General features: G+C 40.8%; 1 protein-coding gene across 2 annotated transcripts in view; it reads left to right on the plus strand.

Annotated features, from left to right (window-relative positions):
* The window catches only part of zdhhc14 (zinc finger DHHC-type palmitoyltransferase 14), a 60,670-nt gene that overhangs the window by 11,192 nt on the left and 25,104 nt on the right, over positions 1-24,374 (plus strand). For both annotated transcript variants that reach the window (XM_015970358.3, XM_015970359.3), the window contains exon 3: positions 13,664-13,824. In XM_015970358.3, the coding sequence (XP_015825844.3) occupies positions 13,664-13,824 (161 nt within the window). The remainder of the gene's footprint in view (positions 1-13,663; positions 13,825-24,374) is intronic.

The raw sequence follows: 24,374 nt of genomic DNA on the forward strand, positions 1-24,374 counted from the left end.
CGCTGCCATTGCACCCTCAAAAACATAAAGAGAGCCGAGAATAACTAGCGGCAGACACAGAGAAGCTTGAAGAATACCTCGCGAAAAAACTAAAATATGAACGTTAAATTCCCCTGTGACTGGATGAGTGAAAAGATGCGCAGCAAGGGTTTTATTTGTGGACGGAAATGACAGGAAACGTGGGTTTAGAGGTGGTGAGCGCATGAAGAAGTGGAGGAGGATGAGAGACAAATTTGTGTGTTAAAAAGTCTTACAGTAATCCCTCGCTACTTCGCGGTTCATTCATCGCGGATTCGCTGCTTCGCGAATTTTTTCTTTGGAGCATTTTTCAGGGGGAATTCGCAGATTCGCGGTATTTTTCACTGATTCGCGGTATTTTTCTATGCGAAATATCAAGAAATTCTTGTTTTTTTTTTATCAATTTCATCATAAAATGCACTTTTTGTAATAAAACTAAAAAAAAAACAAGTAAAAAATTTTTTTTCTTGAGTTTTACCCACAAAAAGAGAATGTGATCATACGGTAATTCAATAGGGAGCGTGGTTTCACAGACGCGGAAGTGATAGCGTCGGTGAAACGCCGGCTGATCTAGGAAACCCCCGAGCGTTCGAGCGTCAACGAAGTGACACGGAAATGCCGGGCTTTCCAGAAGTAAGTAAGATAACTTCCTATGAGCTGATAGTTCGTTGGATTGATCGGTAGGTTGGAAACTCTGATCATGAATCTGAAGAAACGATGACTGAGTAGTGAGCTGGAAAGGCGACTTCCGTTTATAGCCGCGGTTTGTGACGTAGGTGCGACGTGGAGGGAATCCCCGCGAGGGGCATGCTGGGAGTCCCTACTTCGCGGATTTTCACCTATCGCGGCCGGGTCTGGAACGCATCTACCGCGATAAACGAGGGATTACTGTATATACAAAAAAGCACAATATAAACACACCATCTTGGACCGATACATGACAGGATACCACAGAACAGCGCTCCGCCCTCTGTTGTCCTGGTGGGGAATTGCTTTGCAACACTCCCCAGGAGATGGAGAAGTATGAGGGCAAAACGCTTCTGTCAATCTGTGCGTGTCTGTCCCTTGCGGAGCTGACGGAGAAGCATGAATCAGCCTTTACAGTTACTCTCATACCAAAGCCCATGTGTACAAAAATTTAAGTGCCTTACAGTGATGTAATCTTTGTGCAACGTAGAGCAAGAAAAATATTACTTTCAATAAAAAACAATGTTGTGGTTAAGTGTGTAAAATAAGCTGCAGGCAGATGTTTCTGCTGTAAAGAAACCATAAAAAAACTAGTGTTTCTTTCCGTAGACAGCCACGAGTCTCTCCTTTAGTCCTGGTTTATTTGTACATGGCAGGAATCATTGTCAGTCAAATGTCTGTGGCTTGGTGTGATACATCTGGATTCAAGGATGAGCATCATAAAGCAAAGCCTGCCATTCTCAACAGTGCTGTACAGGCAAAGAGAAATGTATGCGTCAGTTCCACAAGGGAGAGACACACGCATTGACAGATTTCTTCAAGATGTTCTGTGTCAGCCGCTAGACATCTTCAGCTTTCTTTAATATTTTTCAGAGCGCAATAGGGAGCCTAAGTCACGCCCACCTGCTTCTGCACCACTCGGAAGAACGAAAAACTGAATGCAGGTCAACGGGGCAAAAAACGCCATTTTCTGACTCCGCTTGTTTTGTGCCATGGATTTCACATATGATGTCAGTGTATTTTAAAGACACATTTTGATACCAAGAACATGTTTATTTTCGAGCAGGGGAAACGATATTTTAGGTTTTGTGTGAAAATAAGTCCAGGACTACAAATGAATGTCACAAAAGTGATGTCATCGAACCAGACACGGAGAAAACTGAGGGATAAGGGCTGTAAGTTCAGCAAACTTCCCACAGCAGGAGAGAACCACCATAAATCTGGTCATTTGGTAAGTAGCAGCTACTTTAGGGAGAGGAGATTATGTGGTGATGTCACAAATGCAACGTGCCGATTTCTAGGTTGTAGTCATGTTAATTACGAACTTTTACAAACTGATAAATCTTAAAGTACGTGACCGGCATGGTCGAAACACCCATTGTTACTCTTCATTTAAATTGTAGTACAACATGTGATCCAGGGCGTAAGGCAAAGCTGATTAGGAAATAGCGTTTTTAGCCACGTTGACTTGCATTCCTTTTTTCGTTCTTCCGGGCACCCATGGTTTGGAAGTAGACTTAAGGTTGGTTTATGCTTGACGCGTCCGCGAGGTCCGCACGGCTCCGTGCGGAGAAGTTGCGTCATTTTAACAACCACGCCCCTCCACCGCGCCTCCGCACGGCCCAAGATTTCCGCAACGCGCACCTCGGAATATTTCTAACCACACGGACGGACGCGGAAAAACATGGCGGACCGGCAAGAACTAGTATGGCAGAGGTTCGTAAATACAGACATTTGTATGATTCAGCTCTCAGAGATCACCATGATCAACATGTTGTTAATAATTCTTGGAGAGAAATAGCTCGCACTGTCGGAAAAGACGAGGACGCTGTTAAAAATGCTGGAATGGCATGTTGTAAACAGTAATTTCTACTTCTATGGTGTAGTGTTGGATGCATGCCGTAGAGCTCCATGCTGCCCCGTTCAGTTTGGGAGAATATTGGCTCACCGCAGAGACGAGCCGCACAAACCATAAACGCTGCCAGTTGTGAAGCGCGTTCCATCCGCGAGCCGCATCACCGCGCGGAAAGTGAATGCGTCAAGCATAAACCAAGCTTTAGGCCGTGTTCGAGATGAGCCAGTTCTGCACGGATTAGATCACCGGTGATCGGCGAGCAGTGCATGCCGGTTAGATTTGTGTCCGACTTGACGCCGACTCGCTCTGATGTCATGCCGACGTAGGCAACGATAACCTCGTGAGATCAAGGCAGCAGCAGATTTTGGAGCAAGGCACTGCAGTTGCTCTCCACCGGCTGCAAAACCTAGGGCATGACGGGAAACGCCTGGCTCTCACCTGATCTAAGATCTGATTGGTTCATATTTTGATCCAAACATCTGGTGGTAGAACATGAAATTTTAGTTGGTCACATGTATTCTGTAAATCATGTTATGTTGATGATGACAACTATATAGGCCATAAAGAGAAATGTGTTTTGTTTTCTTTTGTCATGTTTCCTATGAGCACACTAAACCTACAGCTGATAACCTTTACTTATTATTACAGTCATGTCTTCATGTACAATATATGATATCCACAAGCACGTGAGGATGTGTTTCAGCAGTGAACGCTAACGCGATATCTTCAGCCATCGTCACCCCCGAGCTACACATGCAGGAAATTGTGTCCGACTTAAACGCCGGCTTTCAGCCACTCCCCCTGCTGCTTCCGTCTGCTCTCGTCTGTTTTCCAGGCGAGGCGCAGTTCAACTCGAACACGGCCTTACTCCCTATGGCAATGTTGTTGATGAAAGGCGTTCGGACTAAAAACAACTTAACAACTGGCTGTCCAATCACTAGCTTGCGTTTTCCTTCTCATTTGACGGATGTATAGAAAAATGGGCTTGACTCTGTTCGTACTGGCGAGCCTGCTGGAGAGCCCTCACAAGGACTGATGTTGGCGCTGCGTGTCTCCGTACCGACGCAGAAGCATAAACTAGGTTTTTAAGATGGATGTACATGGAGATGTTATCAACGTAGCTTCAGTAGAATTAAAAGGGAGCTTTGCCGGGCTGTGCAGGCTAGCTAACAGGCACAGCCTTTTCTGTGAAAGTTTGTAGCGTACATTTGTGAGGTAGTTCTTGCGTGCCACATCGTTTTCATCCAGCTTTGTTCCACCCACAATACTAATCCAAAATGAGCCCAATCTTTAGAACTTGCTGGTGAATCTTTTAACACTTTTCCTTCCCCACTGTGCAACTCCGCAATATTGTCCCTGGTGTTCTTCTCCGCCAGGTGCTTTTAGCTCATTCTTATGAGTAGAGCCCCCTAATGGACATCTGCGGTAGTGGTTTAAAAAACGATTTAGGGTAAAAAGTGTACTGGCACTCACTTGTGAGATGAAATATCGCGATATTTCACCGAATCTGTGTTTTGTCTCACCCTTTTTTTTTTATTACTCAATTCTTCCTTGCAACCAAAAGGAAACACCGAATGCATGAAAGAACCCTCGTTTAATGAATACCCTCGGCACTGATCAGTCGCTCTAAAGACCCTTTAGTTAAAAGGCAGTGAAGCAGGTAAGAGTAGCTTCTCTTTTATATTAGTTTTAAACAATCTGCCTGATGAATGAAGAGTCTTTGCTACATGCTGGGACAAAGAAAGTTTGCTTTTTGAGTTTTGTAAGGCATATAGTTGCGAAACAAGCCTTTGTCCACATAATTCAAACAGTCACGCCCATGTTGTACCAAAATAAAAGCATTCCTTTCAAACCAGTACCATGACTCGGGATTTAGTTTGTTTAATAAAAATTATGCAATGTTTTACCCCTATGAAGATTTCCCTACATTTTGTTGTATGTTCTTTTGTGGTTTGTTTAAAAACAGTACAAATTTGTGTCCGATGTAGTTTTAAATGAAAGTATGTCTTGGTTGCAATTTTTTAAACACTTCACTGATACTTTAGTTTCTCGTAATACTCAAGTATTTGCTCTTTTGTCACGTGACTCCACTTCTCAACTTCCTTTGAAGCCTTTAATCAACCGTGAGCGCTGTTTGTCTAACAGCTCCTCTGACTCTGAGCCACATCCCTCCCTGCTCCAGGGGTAATTGAGTGCATGGCACATGTTGAGACCGATGTTTAACAATGCTCTGTTGACATCTGCATGAGATTTGGAAGGAAATCACAATTTATGTTGCGGTCTGGCAGAAAAATGTACCCGGTTCAAAAGGCGTGACATGTTCAGTTGTTGGAGCAGACGGATGGATTTTCCTCTAGCTTAGAAGTTCAGATTTTGCCCTGGTCTGCCATCGAACACAATCAAAAAGTAATAAGTGCCAAACTGGCAAAGCTTTTGTTTCTGTATAAAGAACGTGATTAATGAGACGATAAATGGAAGGGCTGCAAAGCATGAGACTTCTTTTATGAGATTTTTAGCACATTAATTTTTATCTTTGATGTAGTCAATATATTGTTTTCACTTATCTACAGATTATTTTTCTCAGCAAATCAAAGACAATTAGTTATTTAAGTTGTTTTTAGTCCGAACGCCTGTTGAGTTTAGAAAAACTGGTCATTGGAAAGGATTCAGTAGAAAAACAATATTTTTAAGGCAATTTCTGTCCAAACTGCTCTTTGTGAATACCATCCTGACTGGAGGAACTTAGTAAAATCTCCTTACATTATAAACTGTTCTTGTTTTACTTTTATGTTTTTCATGCAAAGTATGTTTTTTTATTTTTAAAACGGTGGAAAAGCGAAGAGAAGAAACAGGAGTAGAGTGAGGTAACCAAGCTAGGTTCAGGTACACCTACTGTGTTTGCGACTCCCTGGGATGACCATCACTGATCATCTGTGGCAAATAATAAACACGGGTATGGAGCTCTTTTTCTAATTTGGTCCGATCAATCATTCATCTTACTCGTATCCTCATAATCAGATTTAATGCTTGCCCTCCCTTACAGGGGTTAATCCAGTCTTTCTCTCATGGTCAGCGTCAGTTTCAGCATTGTTTTTGGATTGAAAGCAGAAACCTGTTTTTATTTGAAGTCACCCAAATTGTTTGTTGGGATGTTCACGATAGTAATGAATGTCATTGAGTTGTCTCGATCTTCATGAATGCCTGCTTCATTTTATTTTCTTCCTTGGAGGCCTCGGCTCACTCATGTGGCTGTTTCCAGGGTAACCACATTCCCTTTCAAAACTTACCATGTCTGACATTGGACACTCTCCGTTAGGGCCGAACGATCCATCGTTTTTGGACCGAAATTGCAATTTCAAACAGCCCGGTCGCGCGGCCGTCAAAGCTGCGGTTTTATCGGTTTTGACTGATCCAGGATCAGTTGTGTAACTTATTTACATCAGGGTTTTCCCCCTATGTTATGGCGGCAGCAAAAGCCAGCGCGGGGAGGGGGTGTACCGTCCAGAGCCGAGCCCAACTCCACAGCTGACAGAGCTGCATGTTCAGGTTATTTTCCCTTTTTTATGTTTCCGCACACAGGGCTGCAAGAGCCGATAATAATGGCACCGTAGGTGAGCCCGGGACAGAGAGAGAGAGAGAACATAGTTGAGTAGGGGAGAGAGAGACTCCTCTCACATCAGAGCAGGTTCAGGCTGATTTCTAAAGCTTGGTTCTGCCTTGGTAATGCAGGAAAAACTGTGCATTTTTTTGTTATTTAATACATTTAAAAGCTATTTCTACCTACAGATTTCCTCCATGCATTTTTGGACTAGAACATGTTTTTATAAAGCTCCTCTCTAGATAAAGATCACAAGCACAAGTTGCTTCACAAACACATTAAACAATAAAAAAAGATAATATTGGGAGAAAATATGAATAGCTTTAACAGTTTTTATTGTATGATTAAATAGTAAATATTAATGTGAATGATTTGTTGTACTAGATTAGAATCTAGACCATCTTTTCACTTAATCTACAGGATGGCTTGGCAGGCTAATGTTGGACCTTTGCAGAAAATTGTGAATTCGCAGTTTCTGCTAGAAAAATTGTAATTCAATCTTTTCCTAAAATCGTTCAGCCCTTCTCTCCATCTCCATAGCAACGTAGCCTCTGAAGTCTCAGTAAATATAAGATTGGGTACGAAGCAAATGAAGATGTAACTTTGTTGCTGTCTGCAAAGTCTTTGTAAGAAAAGTGGGGCTTTGAAATGGCTTGTGGTCTTCTCTGCTCGTGTTCACAGACGAGTGAAGATTAGTTTTGGTGACAATTTCCTTCTGGTGAAACCTTAACTAGGCAAGTTGTTCTTTGCTGCAGCACATCCACATGTCACAGCTGCAGGAGAGGCGAGTCTAATGTGCACCTGTTCGTCCTTTCTTATGATACGTCTCTTTAGGTGACCCACGATTGCATTTTCGTTATGTGGCTGATGTTTGACTCATGACTCTAGCCTAGAAATCTAGTCAAACTGTAGCAGCAGCAAAAGATATTGCTCTGCAGGCTGGTCCAGCCGTGCTCCGTTGTAGCCTCAGCACGTCAACCATTGGCTTAAGTTTAGGCACAGCCAATCACAGCGCCCTGTGTTTGTAGAGAGCTGTTGCGACCGAGCAAAACTACAATGATGGCAGTGGCTCAGGAACAGCGCTCGTTTGAAACAGCTTTGGCATCGACTTTGATTGATTTTGACTTGGGCTTTTCTGAGACATGAGCAGATAAAGGTGCATCTGCCACGTAGTGATGAATACATCACGTTGTTCATTGTTCTGATTGGTCCTAGTGCTGCCCTACTGTGTGCAGAAACAGCTTAAAAGACATGCGTATATTCCACCCCTTGGACTGAGCTCTGCCTATGCATCGTGGCCAGACTATATATGGGTGGCTTGCCTGGAAAACATGACTCAGATCTGAAATAATAGTAGTTTGTGGCTTATTTTTATTTTTGCAGCCAAGTTACTTCTGTCCGATTTAGCTAAACAACAATGAAGTTTTTGCCATTAAAACTCTGGTAGAGTGCTGATAAATCTGTTTTTAGGTAATAATTTTATATTAAATCAGTTTTTCATCTAGAAAGCTCTTAATATTTTAAACACATTTGCAAAAGCATCAAGTAGAATTAATAGATAAATAATAATGGTAAATGGATAAAATAATATACATTTTTACATTTCAATATACGGAAACTTTTCAATTGAAGTATTTTTCAAATGTTTGACAATCTACAAGCTAATTGGTGTTTAGTGAACTTGTATTTCTACTGCCTCCAGACAAATAATAAAGAACGTCTACATTTGTGAGCTGTAAGACGTCATCTCCATTCAATGGTTCTTGCAGACTTGTCCTCTCACTAAAGCCTTAATGGTCAGAAATCTGCTTGTAATCTCCATTTTTATTTGTTTCCTCTCTGGCAAATAAAGCAAACTAGGTTTTTGAAGTGTTTCCAGCTCATCACACGAGACTTTCTGTGGTAACAACTGGACTCTTAATACACAGCACCATACTGACAGATGTTATGGAATCGGCCAGTGCTAGCTGAGCCTTTCAGGATGTAGATAACTTTGTAGCATGAATCAAATTTATGTTTTAATAGTAACCTGTGTTTAATAACATATGGAAAACATAATTAAAATGGGATGTTTTGGTTTGTAATAAACAGTTGTGAGCTAAAACATCTAGTCTTATTTGGAGGTGGACATGTGCATTTCTTTAAGGTTAAATAATTGCGGTATGGTTTACATTTAAATGTACAACATCGCATTGCATAATAGATCGTACTCCAGAGATCCGACGTAGTGTTACTGTGAAAACCTATAACAATTCAGCTTTTCTCATTTTGCATGTGTCAAAACTGCAGTCAGTCTAAATGCTGAGGTCTGTGTTTAAACTTCACTAACCCCAACTGATGTGAGATCAGTGGCTGTTGGTGCTTTTACTTTGAATTTATAATTTCATGTAAAACAACTTAGAAAAAAGTGTGTTAAGAGTCAAACAGTTGCACTCAAAGGCAGACTGAGGTGAACAAAATTTATATTTGAGCTTGTAAAGATCTTCTGAATTGTAAATGTATCAAACTTTGTAGTACATTTAAATTAAAGAGCAAGTCACCCCCAAATCAACTTTTTTTGCTGATAAACTATGTAAACGAGTGTCTAATCATGCTGCAGACACGTGTAGTCAATAATTTGGCACTTTAGTGCATCTTGGTTAAAATTTTAATTTTCTGCCTAAAACCGTCAGTGTTGTGCCGTTGTCAGGTAAAAACTCTGCACTGTATTTGAATTTAAATCTGCCATCGCTATTAGCTAAGAGGTATGCTATGATGTAAACTGGTACATTATGATGTCACAATGCTGTTGTGAGCCTGTGAGTGTGTGTTTGTTAGCGGCTCCGCCCTCTCGGTTTGCCAGGCAACGGCATTTGTTGCATTTTTCACACATGAAGTGGGGGTGGAGTTAGACTCTGGTAGGGGGTGACTTGCTCTTTAAGCATCAACATACAGGTGCTGGCCAGTAAATTAGAATATCATCAAAAGGTTGAAAATATTTCAGTAATTCCATTCAAAACGTGAAACTTGTACATTATATTCATGCAATGCACACAGACCAATGTATTTCCGATGTTTATTACGTTTAATTTTGATATTTATAGGTGACAACCAATGAAAACATCAAATCTGGTATCTCAGAAAATTAGAATATTCTAAAGGCCAATGAAAAAATGTTTGTTTCTCTAATGTTGGCCAACTGAAAAGAATGAACATGAAAAGAATGTGCATGTATAGCACTCAATACTTAGTTGGGGCTCCTTTTGCCTCAATAACTGCAGTAATGCGGCGTGGCATGGACTCGATCAGTCTGTGGCACTGCTCAGGTGTTATGAGAGCCCAGGTTGCTCTGATAGTCGTCTTCAGCTCCTCTGCATTGTTGGGTCTAGCGTATTGCATCCTCCGCTTCACAATACCCCATAGATTTTCTATGGGGTTAAGGTCAGGCGAGTTTGCTGGCCAATCAAGGACAGGGATACCATGGTCCTTGAACCAGGTGCTGGTGGTTTTGGCACTGTGTGCAGGTGCCAAGTCCTGTTGAAAGGTGAAGTCTGCATCCCCATAAAGTTGGTCAGCAGCAGGAAGCATGAAGTGCTCTAAAACTTCCTGGTAGACGGCTGCATTGACCCTGGACCTCAGGAAACAGAGTGGGCCAACACCGGCAGATGACATGGCACCCCACACCATCACTGACGGTGGAAACTTTACACTGGACCTCATGCAACGTGGATTCTGTGCTTCTCCGCTCTTCCTCCAGACTCTGGGTCCTTGATTTCCAAAGGAAATGCAGAACTTGCTTTCATCAGAAAACATAACTTTGGACCACTCAGCATCAGTCCAGTCCTTTTTGTCCTTGGCCCAGGCGAGACGCTTCTTGCGCTGTTTCTTGTTCAAGAGTGGCTTGACACACGGAATGCGACACCTGAATCCCATGTCTTTCATGAGTCTCCTCGTGGTGGTTCTTGAAGCGCTGACTCCAGCTGCAGTCCACTCTTTGTGGATCTCCCCCACATTTTTGAATGGGTTTGTCGTCACAATTCTCTGCAGGGTGCGGTTATCCCTAGAGCTTGTACACTTTTTTCTACCACATTTTTTCCGTCCCTTCGCCTGTCTGTTAATGTGCTTGGACACAGAGCTCTGCGAACAGCCAGCTTCTTTAGCAATCACCTTTTGTGTCTTGCCCTCCTTGTGCAAGGTGTCAATGATTGTCTTTTGGACAGCTGTTAAGTCAGAAGTCTTCCCCATGATTGTGGTGCCGTCAAAACAAGACTGAGGGACCTTTTAAAGGCCTTTGCAGGTGTTTTGAGTAAATCAGCTGATTAGAGTGGCAGCAGGTGTCTACTATATTCAGCCTTTTCAGAATATTCTAATTTTTTGAGATACCAAATTTGGAGTTTTCATTAGTTGTCACTTATGAATATCAAATTTAAATGTAATGAACATTGGAAATACATTGGTCTGTGTGCATTGCATGAATATAATGTACAAGTTTCACGTTTTGAATGGAATTACTGAAATATTTTCAACCTTTTGATGATATTCTAATTTACTGGCCAGCACCTGTATGTTTGGTTAAGACACACTGGGTCAGGTTTTCAACATCTGAGGGTGTCATGTTCTATATTTCGGTTGAAAATAAATTGTAAGTTGCTGCTCTGCCTTGCGCTATCAAGAGATTTGGTAATTTATAAATAAAGCTAGAACTATCAACTTTCAGACCTCCTGACCTTGAGCAAAGCTTTATCCTGAGAAACGTTTTTGTTTTACAACGTTGTCCTGCCTTTATTTCCCTTCCTGAGGTCCCTGATTTATCAAAGCTCAGTGTCACGTACGTTGTAGTGTGTGGATTTTACAGGTCTTCTACTATTCTGAAAGATTTAGTTTTGTTTTCCTGTGATGTTCGTCTTTTACTTCAGTAAAACATTTTGCTCCTCAGCTTCATATATAACAGCAGGGTGTCCGCGGGGTTTTAAAAAGTATTAAAAAGTGATAAATAAAAATAGTCAAATTTAAGGCCATTAAAAGTGTTAAATTTGGTCTCAGAGGTATTATTTTTTCCAAATTAGGTATTATTTTTTTCAGACTATCAGATGTCGTATTCTGAACATCGACATAGAAATATGTTCCGAATGAAATGTTTTGAACGATTATTAAAAACAAGCCGATTATTTGCTCCTCCCACTTGCGCTGCCTTGAGTTGCAAATGAAGCGCTCCTCCCAGTGTTGCCAAGTTAACTTGGCGACTTTGACGCTATTTCTAACAGCTTCTCAGACCCGCTTCTTGACTTTTTAAATCTTAAAAGTACCTAGCGAACACCTCAGAAACATCTCTGGTAACCCTTAGCTTCTTTCTGGATAACTATCGTCAACATTTCCTGCAGGTTAGCTAAACACTCCGCCTGCACTCCGGACCGTTCTTCAGGACATTATAGGAAAGGGAATGATGTAGTGATGTGTCAGTCGCTAAAGACAGCTCTCGGAGCCGACTCCCTGTTGGATTAACCAGAGTGAGTGACACACACAACGCACCTTGCGACTCCTGAGCCGCTAAAAACGGCTAAATGTGCGCGTGCGGCGTGCTAAACACGTGCAGCTTGCTCCTGATTGCTGTGAGACCGGGTTGGGGGTGGGGGTGCAGCTGTGGTTGGGGCAATTATTACATTAACTGATGGACTTGTAAATAAATAGTTTATAAATAAGGTAGAAATAAGTTCCTCACGCTGATAAATAATAACTAATCTCTCTGAGGACACGGTGCTAGTGCACTCTCCTACAGCACCTTGACACGACTCAATAAATGCTACGCAACATTTAGTGAACATCAATTTGCATGTATTTGTTATAAATGCCACTGTATAATTCTTGCTGTCAGTATTTGCAAGATATTGGTATTTGGGTCTGTACTGGTTAGACTTAAATGAGTTAAACCAAGGTCTATAGCCCTTGGGTCATAAACTGAGCTATAAGTATATTGGTCTTTTTATACTGGAAATCAGGAGTTATTTTAGTGATCATCTTGTTTCTTGTTTATTTTTGCCCTGATTGTTCCCTGAGCAGTTTTGTGAATGAATAAAAAAAAATCTACATAAATTGAAAAATCGTCTTAAATAATCAAGATCTCAATTTCAGTCACAATAATCATGATTATTGTTTTTGCCATAATCGAGCAGCCCTACTTTAGCATATCCGGTCACATAATGATGACGTCATATTCAGTGGTCGTTGTGCATCATTTCAGGCCTCGTGGTCAACTGTCTGAACCGCTGAACCGAAGTGCCTGGCTTATCTTCTAAGTAAAATAAATACGTGCAATACGTTGTCAACATCAGTGAGTCTTTAAGTCTATTCTTTTTGTATGTTATATATGTTAAAATATGTGTAAATAGGTCGCTGATTAACACTTGCAATTTAGTGTTGTGATGGTTTTAAAAAAAATTCTGAAGGTAGTAAAAAAAAGTATTGAAAAGTAGTAAATTTTACTTAAGGATTGCTGTATATACCCTGTAACAACAGATGACTCATGCTGTGCTCGGTTTATTATCCAGACATCCAAATATGTAATGCAGCAACATTACCTATCTATCCTTTCTTCTATTTGACGAGCTGCTCTGAAGTAGATTTCTATGCATTTGTTAATGAAATGAAAGCTCTTGGTTTAGATTTATGTCCACTAGAACAACTGTTATGAGCAGAACCTGGTTTTAAGAAACCCCCCTGATACCATGTAGTCACAACACCTTCATGTGTTGTCTTTGTCCTTGTTGGTGACCAGAAAATTAATTAATAAAATGAAATCACAGAATTCCTTAATGGGATCCAGCAGCCTGTGCCCCATCTCTATGGAACTAAATGGGATTAGTGTTATAGCCACATGCACCTTTGGATGTTAAATGGGATTATGCACATCCATTTAGATGAGATGGCAAATGTTTAAGTGGTTGTAATCAACAGCTTTTCATTAACTAGCAAGTTAAAGGTGACACCATTTCTTGGATTTAAACTTGTGTCTCAGTTGGCATCCTTTATTTATTTTTTGTGTGCTAATTAGGGATACAGTACCACTTTTTTCCAAACTGATACGATACCGAAACTTGAATCCGATTACTCGCCGATTACAGATACAGATACTTCTACCACACAAAAAAATGCAATGAACTGGAATACAGGTTTTATTTTCTTCTCTGCTTTCCAACAGGAAAAGACTGTGAGGCAGATAAAAAATAAAATATATTAATAGAAATGATCACAAAACTAAAATATTAGGTGAACAGAAATGACAAGTTGCAGTGCAGCCACTTTCAGGCAACTGCATTGGTATTGGTTTCTGGTATCGGTTAACAGTATTGGTGCATCCCTAGTGCTAATGTTTAAACTAGAAATGGTTCTGGAGCATGACCGTTTCTTCCTTCAACCTGTGGCTGATAAACCCACACCTTTCCAGCATATTTAATTTGATTCTGGCTTCTACTCATCATTTCTTTTTTATTTATTTATTTTCTTTCTTTTTTTTTTTTTTGTCTTAACAGTTGTCCATTCCTAGCACTGCAGCTGACCCCAATCATCCCCGTCGTAGGAGGTGCGCTATTTCTGTTTGTACTGGGGACTCTATTGAGAACCAGCTTCAGTGACCCTGGGGTGCTACCAAGGGCCACCCCTGATGAAGCAGCTGACCTGGAAAGACAAATAGGTAAGGAAACACTTCCATAAAACAGTTTTTCTTTTAAAAACACCGTGTGGGGATTAAAGTTTTTCATTGATTATTTTCCAGCTTGGGGGATTTTTTAGTTTTTACTTTTTGTATCTTTGCTAATGCTGTTTCTGTTTGGGCTTCACAAAGGGTGCAAATAGAGTTGTATGTTTTGTGTCAAAGAGAAATGTTTACTGTTTTATCACTCCATCCATTCATCTCGTCTGTCCTGTCCCCATAGTGACCTATTGTTCAGGCCTTTAAGTGCTCCTTGACGCATCAGCTAGATGAGGTGTCTAAGGTATACCTGTACAGCCAAAGAAACACCATCTTTAACTCAGCATTTTGGCTGAGGTAAATGATCAGTGCCTCTTTCATCTTTGACCTGATTTTCTGCAGCTTCTTATGAGATTAATGTATTTTTGGTCCTAAATTGATATTTGATACGTACTTTTTCTGAGATGATTCGTGAATCCTTCGCATAAACTGAGTCACCAAGCTGCAGTACATCTTTGAGCTCATCATGACTAAATTGTGTAAATTGTGTCATCACATTTCCTGACAAGTGAAACCCCCGGACAAGTGACTAGTGGTCAGTCCTTTTTTTTTTCTGGAACTGCGCTGCTCTGGGTGGCTGCATGTTGGAGTAGCTCTATTGACTATATGTAAGTTTTGCCTTTTCTTGGGCATTTTTTCTTCTAGTTTCTCAAGAAAAACTATTTTTTGGACACTTTACTTTTCTGTTTCTGGTACTGTGAAGCTTGGAGGATTTTTACAGCTATTTTTTTTAGCTTTTTTCACTTTTTGAGCATTTGTTATGATGCGTAACCATGGCAACAAGCTGGTTTACAATCGGGAGCAGCAGATTAACATTGGAAAGGCTGAAATAATACCTCAACTGAAGCTACAAATCCCAAATGAGCTAAAACGCAAGAAGCGTGGATGCAGAGCGAGGAAGAGGAAATCCAAACGATCTCTTCCATCGATCATAATGGTCAATGTGAGATCATTGGCCAACAAGATGGAGGAACTCCAAGCCCTTTCAAGGACAGCCTTAGTTTCGGCAGTTTCAGAACCGCTGGAGGAGATGATGCAAAGAAGGATTCTCCAGAGAATCAAGAAAATGATGGACAACCCTGAGCATTCTCTTCACAAGACTGTCCGACAACGGAAGAGTGTCTTCAGTCAGAGGCTTCTTCAGTTTCGCTGCAACACTGACCACTACTGGAGATCCTTCCTGCCAACAGCCATTGTAATAATCAACAACTCTTTGATGACTTGATTATTATTATTCTGAGCTACTACAGCAATCAATTTCCCTCTGGGATTAATAAAGTATTTTTGAATTGAATTGTGACCAGTCCTCACTAAGCCCCACCTTCTTTAGTTACTGTTGCTAACTCTGACAAGTCGCAGCTAACAGCACTTTTACAATGAGAGCAGTTGGTGCCGAAACAATTCCTCAAGAGGCTCTTGACAATGTTTGGAAGCAATATATCTTTGTGGGGCCTCTGCATTATGACATGGAAGGCTGTGAAAAAAATTCAACTTCAAACTTTTACGCAGTAAAAGTCAAATTAGAGGCAAGGATCGTCCGATCACAAAGCAAGAGGGAGAAGTCTCATCTAGTGTTAACTGTCTTTGAGAGAAACACCATTGAAAATCAGCTTTGTTCATAACCAGCAGGGTAATGTGTTCAATTCATTTGGTCTCTGTTAATTTAACACTAGCCTGCTAGTTGGCTAGCTTAAAAGCTCATTGCCTGTGATTGATAAGATAATACAAGACCATTATCTTACCTTAGAACAAACGTAGACATCATTGTTCATAGTTGTCTTGTAGACTTAACTGTGTGGTCTGCCACACAGCTTTATGCAACTGAGACATTTGTCCATGTTTAGTTTTCCAATCCACTTGCTATGCCCCAAGCACATCATTTAACAATATTTGTTCTATTAAATAAAAATAAACCACAGAACCACTAAAAACCTGCAGACCCTAATGCTGAGGATGCTAATGTACGGCTGCAAGAACAAGTGTTTATTTTTGGGAATGCTATTGGTTTGTTTTTATTTGGAGGTGGGGCTGAGCAGGACAGAGACACAGGTCAGTACCAAAAAAAGCTAAAAATGCTAAGTAACTAATTTCTAAAAGAAATGCAATAAGAGACAAACACTTTTACAATCGCTCTTTAGAAATGAAAGTTTGAAAAATGAACATGTCTTAGGATAGTGTGCAGGAGACTCTAGAGGGAGATGAAGTAAAAACTGAGAAATGCACTCTGTCATAGTTTGTCAGACATCTTTTGGCTGACAGATTTACAAGAATACTCATCTTTTGTGTAGATGCAGAAATGTTCCTTTGCAGTAATTTAGCAGGGGTTGCCACCATTCATTGTCAGTATAAGACTTGGCTTTCATCTTTTATTTATTCTGATCTGAAACCATCTGAGAGCGGTTTATGACTGGAATCTGGAAGCGTTTTTATGAAACCTATAGCACACTCATCTGATTTTTAACAACTTCCGTGACAGTCGTAGTGAGATAAAGCTTCTTCTCCCTGTTTTCACCAGTCTCCTCTGTCAGAACACATCCAGGGTGTCCGCGGGGTTTTAAAAAGTATTAAAAAGTGATAAATAAAAATAGTCAAATTTAAGGCCATTAAAAGTGTTAAATTTGGTCTCAGAGGTATTATTTTTTCCAAATTAGGTATTATTTTTTCAGACTATCAGATGTTGTATTCTGAACATCGACATAGAAATATATTCCGAATGAAATGTTTTGAACGATTATAAAAATAAAACAAGCCGATTATTTGCTCCTCCCACTTGCGCTGCCCTGAGTTGCACATGAAGCGCTCCTCCACAGTGTTGCCAACCTGGCAACTTTGACGCTATTTCTAACAGCTTCTTAGACCCCCTTCTTGACTTTTTAAATCTTAAAAGTACCTAGCGAACACCTCAGAAACATCTCTGGTAACCCTTAGCTACTTTCTGGATAACTGTCGTTGACGTTTCCTGCAGGTTAGCTAAACACTCCGCCTGCGCTCCGGACCGTTCTTCAGGACATTAGGAAAGGGAATGATGTAGTGATGTGTCAGTCGCTAAAGAAACGGCTCTCGGAGCCGGCTCCTTGTTGGAGTAACCAGAGTGAGTGACACACACACCGCACCTGCGGACTCCTGAGCCGATAAAAACGGCTAAATGTGCGCGTGCGGCGTGCTAAACACACGTGCAGCTTGCCCCTGATTGCTGTGAGACCGGGTTGGGGGGTGGGGGGTGCAGCTGTGGTTGGGACAATTATTACATTAACTGATGGACTTGTAAATAAATAGTTTATAAATAAGGTAGAAATAAGTTCCTCACGCTGATAAATAATGACTAATCTCTCTGAGGACACGGTGCTAGTGCACTCTCCTACAGCACCTTGACAGGACTCAATAAATGTTATGCAACATTTAGTGAACAGCAATTTGCATGTATTTGTTATAAATGCCACTGTATAATTCTTGCTGTCAGTATTTGCAAGATATTGGTATTTGGGTCTGTACTGGTTAGACTTAAATGAGTTAAACCAAGGTCTATAGCCCTTGGGTCATTTGCTATAAGTATATTGGTCTTTTTATACTGGGAATCAGGAGTTATTTTAGTGATCATCTTGTTTCTTGTTTATTTTTGTCCTGATTGTGCCCTGAGCAGTTTTATGACTGAATAAAAACAACAAAAAATCTACATAAATTGAAAAATCATCTTAAATAATCGAGATCTCAATTTCAGTCACAATAATCGTGATTATTGTTTTCGCCATAATCGAGCAGCCCTACTTTAGCATATCCGGTCACATAATGATGACGTCATATTCAGTGGTCGTTGTGCATCATTTCAGGCCTCGTGGTCAACTGTCTGAACCGCTGAACAGAAGTGCCTGGCTTATTTTCTAAGTAAAATAAATATGTGCAATACATTGTCAGCATCAGTGAGTCTCTAAGTCTATTCTTTTTGTATGTTATATATGTTAAAATATGTGTAAATAGGTCGCTGATTAACCCTTTTTAATTTAGTGTTGTGATGGTTTTAAAAAAATTCTGAAGGTAGTAAAAAAAAGTATTAAAAAGTAGTAAATTTTACTTAAGGATTGCTGTATATACCCTGACATCATTTTCTCCCCTTTGCTGTCATTCTATTTCAGCATCCGCTCTTCTGATTTCTGGACGAATATAATTTGTTCAGTTGTTTCGTCACGATGCATTCGACAGTGCTTTTGAAATTTCTGCCAGGCCAATTTCAAGAAGTGCCCAGTTGCCTGGTAGCTGAATGAATTATCGCCACGTAACTCAGAACTTAGCCTTCTACATCCTATTTTTAAAGCCTCTTTTAAACTGTTGGTCATTTTTGTTTGGAATGTGAGTCTTCTACAGGTCCTTCTCAGTTCATTATTGTCTGTAACGCACTGATAAACATTAGACTTTCATATATATTTGATTCATTACACACAACTGAAGTAGTGCAAGCCTTTTATTGTTTCTAATATTGATGATTTTGGCATACAACTCATGAAAACCCAAAATTCCTATCTCTAAAAATTAGCATATTTCATCCAACCAATAAAAGAAAAGTGTAATTAATACAAAAAAAGTCAACCTTTTAATAATTATGTTCAGTTATGCACTCAATACTTGGTCAGGAATCCTTTTGCAGAAATGACTGCTTCAATGCGGTGTGGCATGGAGGCAATCAGCCTGTGGCACTGCTGAGGTGTTATGGAGGCCCAGGATGCTTCGATAGCGGCCTTAAGCTCATCCAGAGTGTTGGGTCTTGCGTCTCTCAACTTTCTCTTCACAATATCCCACAGATTCTCTACGGGGTTCAGGTCAGGAGAGTTGGCAGGCCAACTGAGCTCAGTAATACCATGGTCAGTAAACCATTTACCTGTGGTTTTGGCACTGTGAGCAGGTGCCAGGTCGTGCTGAAAAATGAAATCTTCATCTCCATAAAGCTTTTCAGCAGATGGAAGCATGAAGTGCTCCAAAATCTCCTGATGGCTAGCTGCATCGACCCTGCCCTTGATAAAACACAGTGGACTAGGGATGGGTACAGTACCTTTGACATTTGAATCGATCCGGTACTAATTCCCGGTACCTACGAATCGATACCGGTACTTAACGGTACCAATTTTCGATACTTTTGAGTGTTTATTATTTTAATTCTCTTTTATAATTAAATATATATTTTTCTCAATATAGAACAATATTTGATAAATATCATGATAAATAACATACAACTGTTTGTATTTTAACATCGTCCTTGTAGTTTTATAAGCTGATAATTAAACTGAAGCAAACATCTTTACTGTGAACTAAATTTACTGTGTATCTTCATTCCTTTTGCCGTCTTTTTTCATTTGATTTTTCCTACTGGGAAGTTAGAATTTCCGAGGAGAAAGCGAACGCACCATTAGCTGATAACAACGGTGGCAATGGAAGCTAACATATCAAGCTAATTTTATCTTTTAACAGTTTATTTAACTGGTGGAGGAGATTAAAACGATGGTGCCTCACACTTAGATCGTTGTCGCTGGTTTCATCTTCACCCAATCACACGTCGCATTTAGTAAAGTGAAGCCAAACTTTGGAGCGCGTTCATGTTCTAGTCGGAAATTCGGGGTTCCGAGGAGAAAGCGAACGCACCATTAGCGAAACGGAAGCTAACATATCAAGCTAACGTTATCTTAAACATTTAATTTACCTAACAGAGCAGATTAAGATGAGGATGTCTCACTTAGATCGTTGTCTGTCGCTGGTTTCATCATCACCCAGTTACCCATCACATTTAGTTAAGTGGACCCAAGCTTTAGCGTGCATTCTTTCTACCATGCTGCTCTGTTTACAACTGGCTCGCAGCGACTGACGACATAACGCCCTTGCGCATGCGCAGCTGTCTTTGCAAGTTCTCGTTATGAAGGACGGGTACCGAAACGAGGCACCGTTTGAATCGACGTGAATCGGTGCTCGGTCGGTACTATGGAATTTGGTCGGTACCTTAAAAAGTACCAAATTCGGTACCCGTCCCTACAGTGGACCAACACCAGCAGCTGACATGGCACCCCAGACCATCACTGACTGTGGGTACTTGACACTGGACTTCAGGCATTTTGGCATTTCCCTCTGCCCAGTCTTCCTCCAGACTCTGGCACCTTGATTTCCGAATGACATGCAAAATTTGCTTTCATCCTAAAAAAGTACTTTGGACCACTGATCCTGTGCTGCTTCTTTGCAGCCCAGGTCAGGCGCTTCTGCCGCTGTTTCTGGTTCAAAAGTGGCTTGACCTGGGGAATGCAACTCCTGTAGCCCATTTCCTGCACACGCCTGTACACGGTGGCTCTGGATGTTTCTACTCCAGACTCAGTCCACTGCTTCCGCAGGTCCCCCAAGGTCTGGAATTGGTCCTTCTCCACAATCTTCCTCAGGGTCCGGTCACCTCTTCTCGTTGTGCAGCGTTTTCTGCCACACTTTTTCCTTCCCACAGACTTCCCTCTGAGGTGCCTTGATACAGCACTCTGGGAACAGCCTATTCGTTCAGAAATTTCTTTCTGTGTCTCACCCTCTTGTTGAGGGTGTCAATGATGGCCTTCTGGACAGCAGTCAGGTCGGCAGTCTTACCCATGATTGCGGTTTTGAGTAATAAACCAGGCTGGGAGTGTTTAGCCTCAGGAATCTTTTGCAGGTGTTTAGAGTTAGCTGATTCAGATGATTAGGTTAATAGCTCATTTAGAGAACCTTTTCATGATATGCTAATTTTTTGAGGTAGGAATTTTGGGTTATCATGAGCTGTATGCCAAAATCATCAATATTAGAAACAATAAAAGGCTTGAACTACTTCAGTTGTGTGTAATGAATCTAATATATATGAAAGTCTAATTTTATCAGTACATTACAGAAAATAATGAACCTTATCACAATATGCTAATTTTTTGAGAAGGACCTGTGCTTTCCAGCCTTTACTTTTTCCCTGTGCTTCAGGTCATTAGAGCCTCATTAAACAACTCTGGACTGGCTTAATTAATCTCATTAGGAGACTTGTAAGCCTTAAGAGGAAAGGTAGAGTACAGAAAACCAGAAGCAGCAGACTGAGGCGGCGTCGAGTGAAAGCACCATGTTGGAATGGACTTTTTGAGATGATAAACAAATTAAGGCTTAAAAACATAGTGATGACCCAAATACCAGCCCAGCCCTCAAAATAAATACTTTTTGCCTTTTAAAACACTTGATCACTTGTTTCCTGTGATTTTTCTGTTTAGATGATAGTTGTCATGGTGTTAATGGTTTTCTATGAACTGTTAAATCACATTATTCAACATAAACTCAAAGGTATTACATCTTAAAAGTAGGACTTCACAGACATAAAAAACAAATGTTGAGCAAATAATAATCAATAAATAACTAAAATGTAAGACATTTTTAAGTCTGAGTAATAATAATTAAAATTTACCTTAATGAGTGACTTTGGTACACATTTGAGAGTTTTGATTACATCTTTATGTGAAAATCGGGTTCCCATTTGCATCGGTCAATAATTGCACCCTTATTATTAATGAGCACATTCAGCCGTTGAAGCCACCCGAAAACGTTTTCTGTTTCACCAACAGCTTCATAAATATTTGACAATGTTTTCAAAGCAAAGTGCTACAAGGCTCAAGTTGAACAGACACCTTATCGATCTGTTGACAAAGCAAAGAAATCTGAACAGGATGAGACATTTGGGTCTCTCATGTTCCATATCCCAGAAGAGAAAGCTGATAGCTACACTTTTGCTGTCGTTTTGTGAGCAGCTACTCCTGGTGTCTGCCAAATGCTTTCAGCTTCGAGTTGGGCCGTGTGGCCTGAAATATAGTCTGCCTCAAACAAAATCAAATGTGGCATGTTTGCACGGTAAGAGTGTTTGATAAATCTGTGACCCCATAATGCAATGCGGGTGTCATCCTCATTCTGTCTTGTCAATTATTTTTAATGTAGCACAGAAACACCAGTAGAGTGCAACTATAGCAGAGGTTTGGTAGAATGTTGTTTAGCTCCAACTGCGTTCAAATCAAAAGTTGATTTTTCTTTGCTGTTGTTGCATTTGGTGTCGTCTGGTTGTCGAGTGCATCAGGACTGGTGACCTCTAAGAAACCTTTACCCAAGATTCAGTAAGTGTTTGGATTCCATTAAACATTTAAGAAAACAGCCGATTACCACAGAGACCAGCTGAAGCCGTACTCTAAGAAGAAAGCTGTTTTAATTGCATTAGAAACAGCTTTTGCTGAATATTGACCATTTCTGATCACCTGCTGAGTTTCTGGTGCATCTCTAAAAATGTATCTACAGAAATTGGTAAATTATCCTTGTAATTCATATTAATTTATTATAAAGGAACTCTGTCAGACTCTAACTCCAAGGGTCACATTGAGGTTCTCTACACGGAAATGAAAAGTTAGTTTGCTTTTTCACCCATCCAAAGACTTTTATTACTTCCACGTTTCTCAAAACTAAGGTCAACTGAAGTGCCTGAAAGTGCCTTTTCCCACAGCTGTCGTGTTTTCATTTGTCTTGCTCAGGACCTAGAACAAATTGTTCATTGTTTAATATAAATATGACCTTGTTTGGGTTAAGATAGGGGCTGCACAGTGGTTAGCGCTGTTGCCTTGCTGCAAGAAGGTCCTGGTTTCAAATCCTGGCCTAGGGTCTTTCTGCAAGAAGTTTGCATGTTCTTCCTGTGAGTGGGTTCCCTCTGGATACTCCAGCTTCCTCCCACAGTCCAAAAGCATGACATTTAGGTTGATTGGCCTCTCTGAATTGTCCTTAGGTGTGAGTGTGTGTGGATGTTTGTTTGTCCTGTATGTTTCTGTGTTGCCCTGTGATGGACTGGCAACCTGTCCAGGGTGTACCCCGCCTGTTTGCCCAAAGACTGCTGGAGATAGGCATCAGCCCACTGCAACCCAAGCGGGTTAAAAAATGGATGGATGGGTTAAGATGGGCAGGAAATTGTGTTCATGCCCTTCATATTGGACTGTATCTGTACATTTTTAGTGTCCCTTAATTGTCAGGTGATTTCCTTTAACATGAAACTAGTTCTGGTTATTGATTCAAATTTCAAAATCAATTTGATTTTGAATTTCAGTATTTACAATCCATTATCTCGATTAAAACCAATCTGATCTGACATTGGTTTGGTCTTTTATTGCTGTTACCTTAGTTACATGTATGCATGGCTATGTGACATTCAATAACAAATAAGAGTAAATTTGGTAGTTTAAGATGGCTGTAAGGACCAATCCCACTCCCAGTATATTGGCATAGTTGCTTTTTCACAAACGTGCTGTCAGGCAGAGTTACCGAACAGATCCAGGAGAACCACCAGAGGTGGCAATACCTGCATCAGTGGACTTCTATTGGAACACCAACCATTATTAAAAGTAGGACGTTAATAATCCAACCAAAAGCTTTGGCTGTTTAATACAAATGCTATTTTATTATAATCAACTATATAATAAAGACATTCTTATCCGGTGGAATTCTGATGTCATGCAAATAAGGAATTGATTTTTGGACGTATGGATCGATCTTTATGGATTTTTATGAGAAAAGAATCAAATCGCTTGTTTTCAGCACAGCATTACATGAAACAATATTCATTTATATAAAATGGACAAAAACCAGCCTTGATTGGTCAAGTGGAAACCATCAAAAATTGTTATATATATAAATTTCCCCGGCGCCTTATAAGCTTGGCGACCCGCCCCCCAAATTCCACTACCTCTGCTCCGGTCCGCCCCCGCCTTCCGCAGCCGCTCGCTTCTGAACTCAATTTTTACTGCTACCCGCTCTACAACGGCTCCGCTCCGGTGCGGAGACCTGAGGTGGGCAAACAGGCATGCGCGGGATTTTCGAGATCTTGCGATACAGTCCGAGCAATAAACGCGGAAGTTAGATCCAAACACCCGTTGTGTGGGAGAAGCATCGGCATGAACTGTTTAATCTGCCCATCATTTGTGTTGAGAGATCAGCAGTGTTTGGATCATCAAAGTGTGACTACTTTGATAGCGGAAACTGTATTTATGGCTTATTTTTGTGCATTTAAACTTCAGCCGCCACTGATAGTTGTTAAAAGTTGTTAAACCTGTGCATATGAAACAAAAAACACATTTTGTTTATCGATTTATTGTGAAAAACGGAAGTTGTGCTTGCTCCTTTTCCTGCTGGGCGGTTGTGATTTCTGTCCATTTACTGCGGAGGTGCTCCAGCATCCGGCAAAAATAGGATCGATTCTATTTTTGCCGGACGCCGGAACAGAGGGCGGCGCACGGCGCCGCACTGCCGGAGCACGACCGCAGTAGTGGAATTGCTCTGATTGACTAGAACGGGACCGATTTTGCTCCGGCGTTCGTGTCGGAGCGGAGCACAGCGGAGCGGAGGTAGTGGAATTTGGGGGTAAGCGTCATGCCCCGACCCCCCTTCCCGCCCCTACCGTGTCCGCTGACACGAACGTCGCAACGAAACTATAGCCCTCCATCAGC

Source organism: Nothobranchius furzeri, chromosome 18 (genome assembly GCF_043380555.1).
Source record: "Nothobranchius furzeri strain GRZ-AD chromosome 18, NfurGRZ-RIMD1, whole genome shotgun sequence".
Lineage (NCBI taxonomy): Eukaryota > Metazoa > Chordata > Actinopteri > Cyprinodontiformes > Nothobranchiidae > Nothobranchius > Nothobranchius furzeri.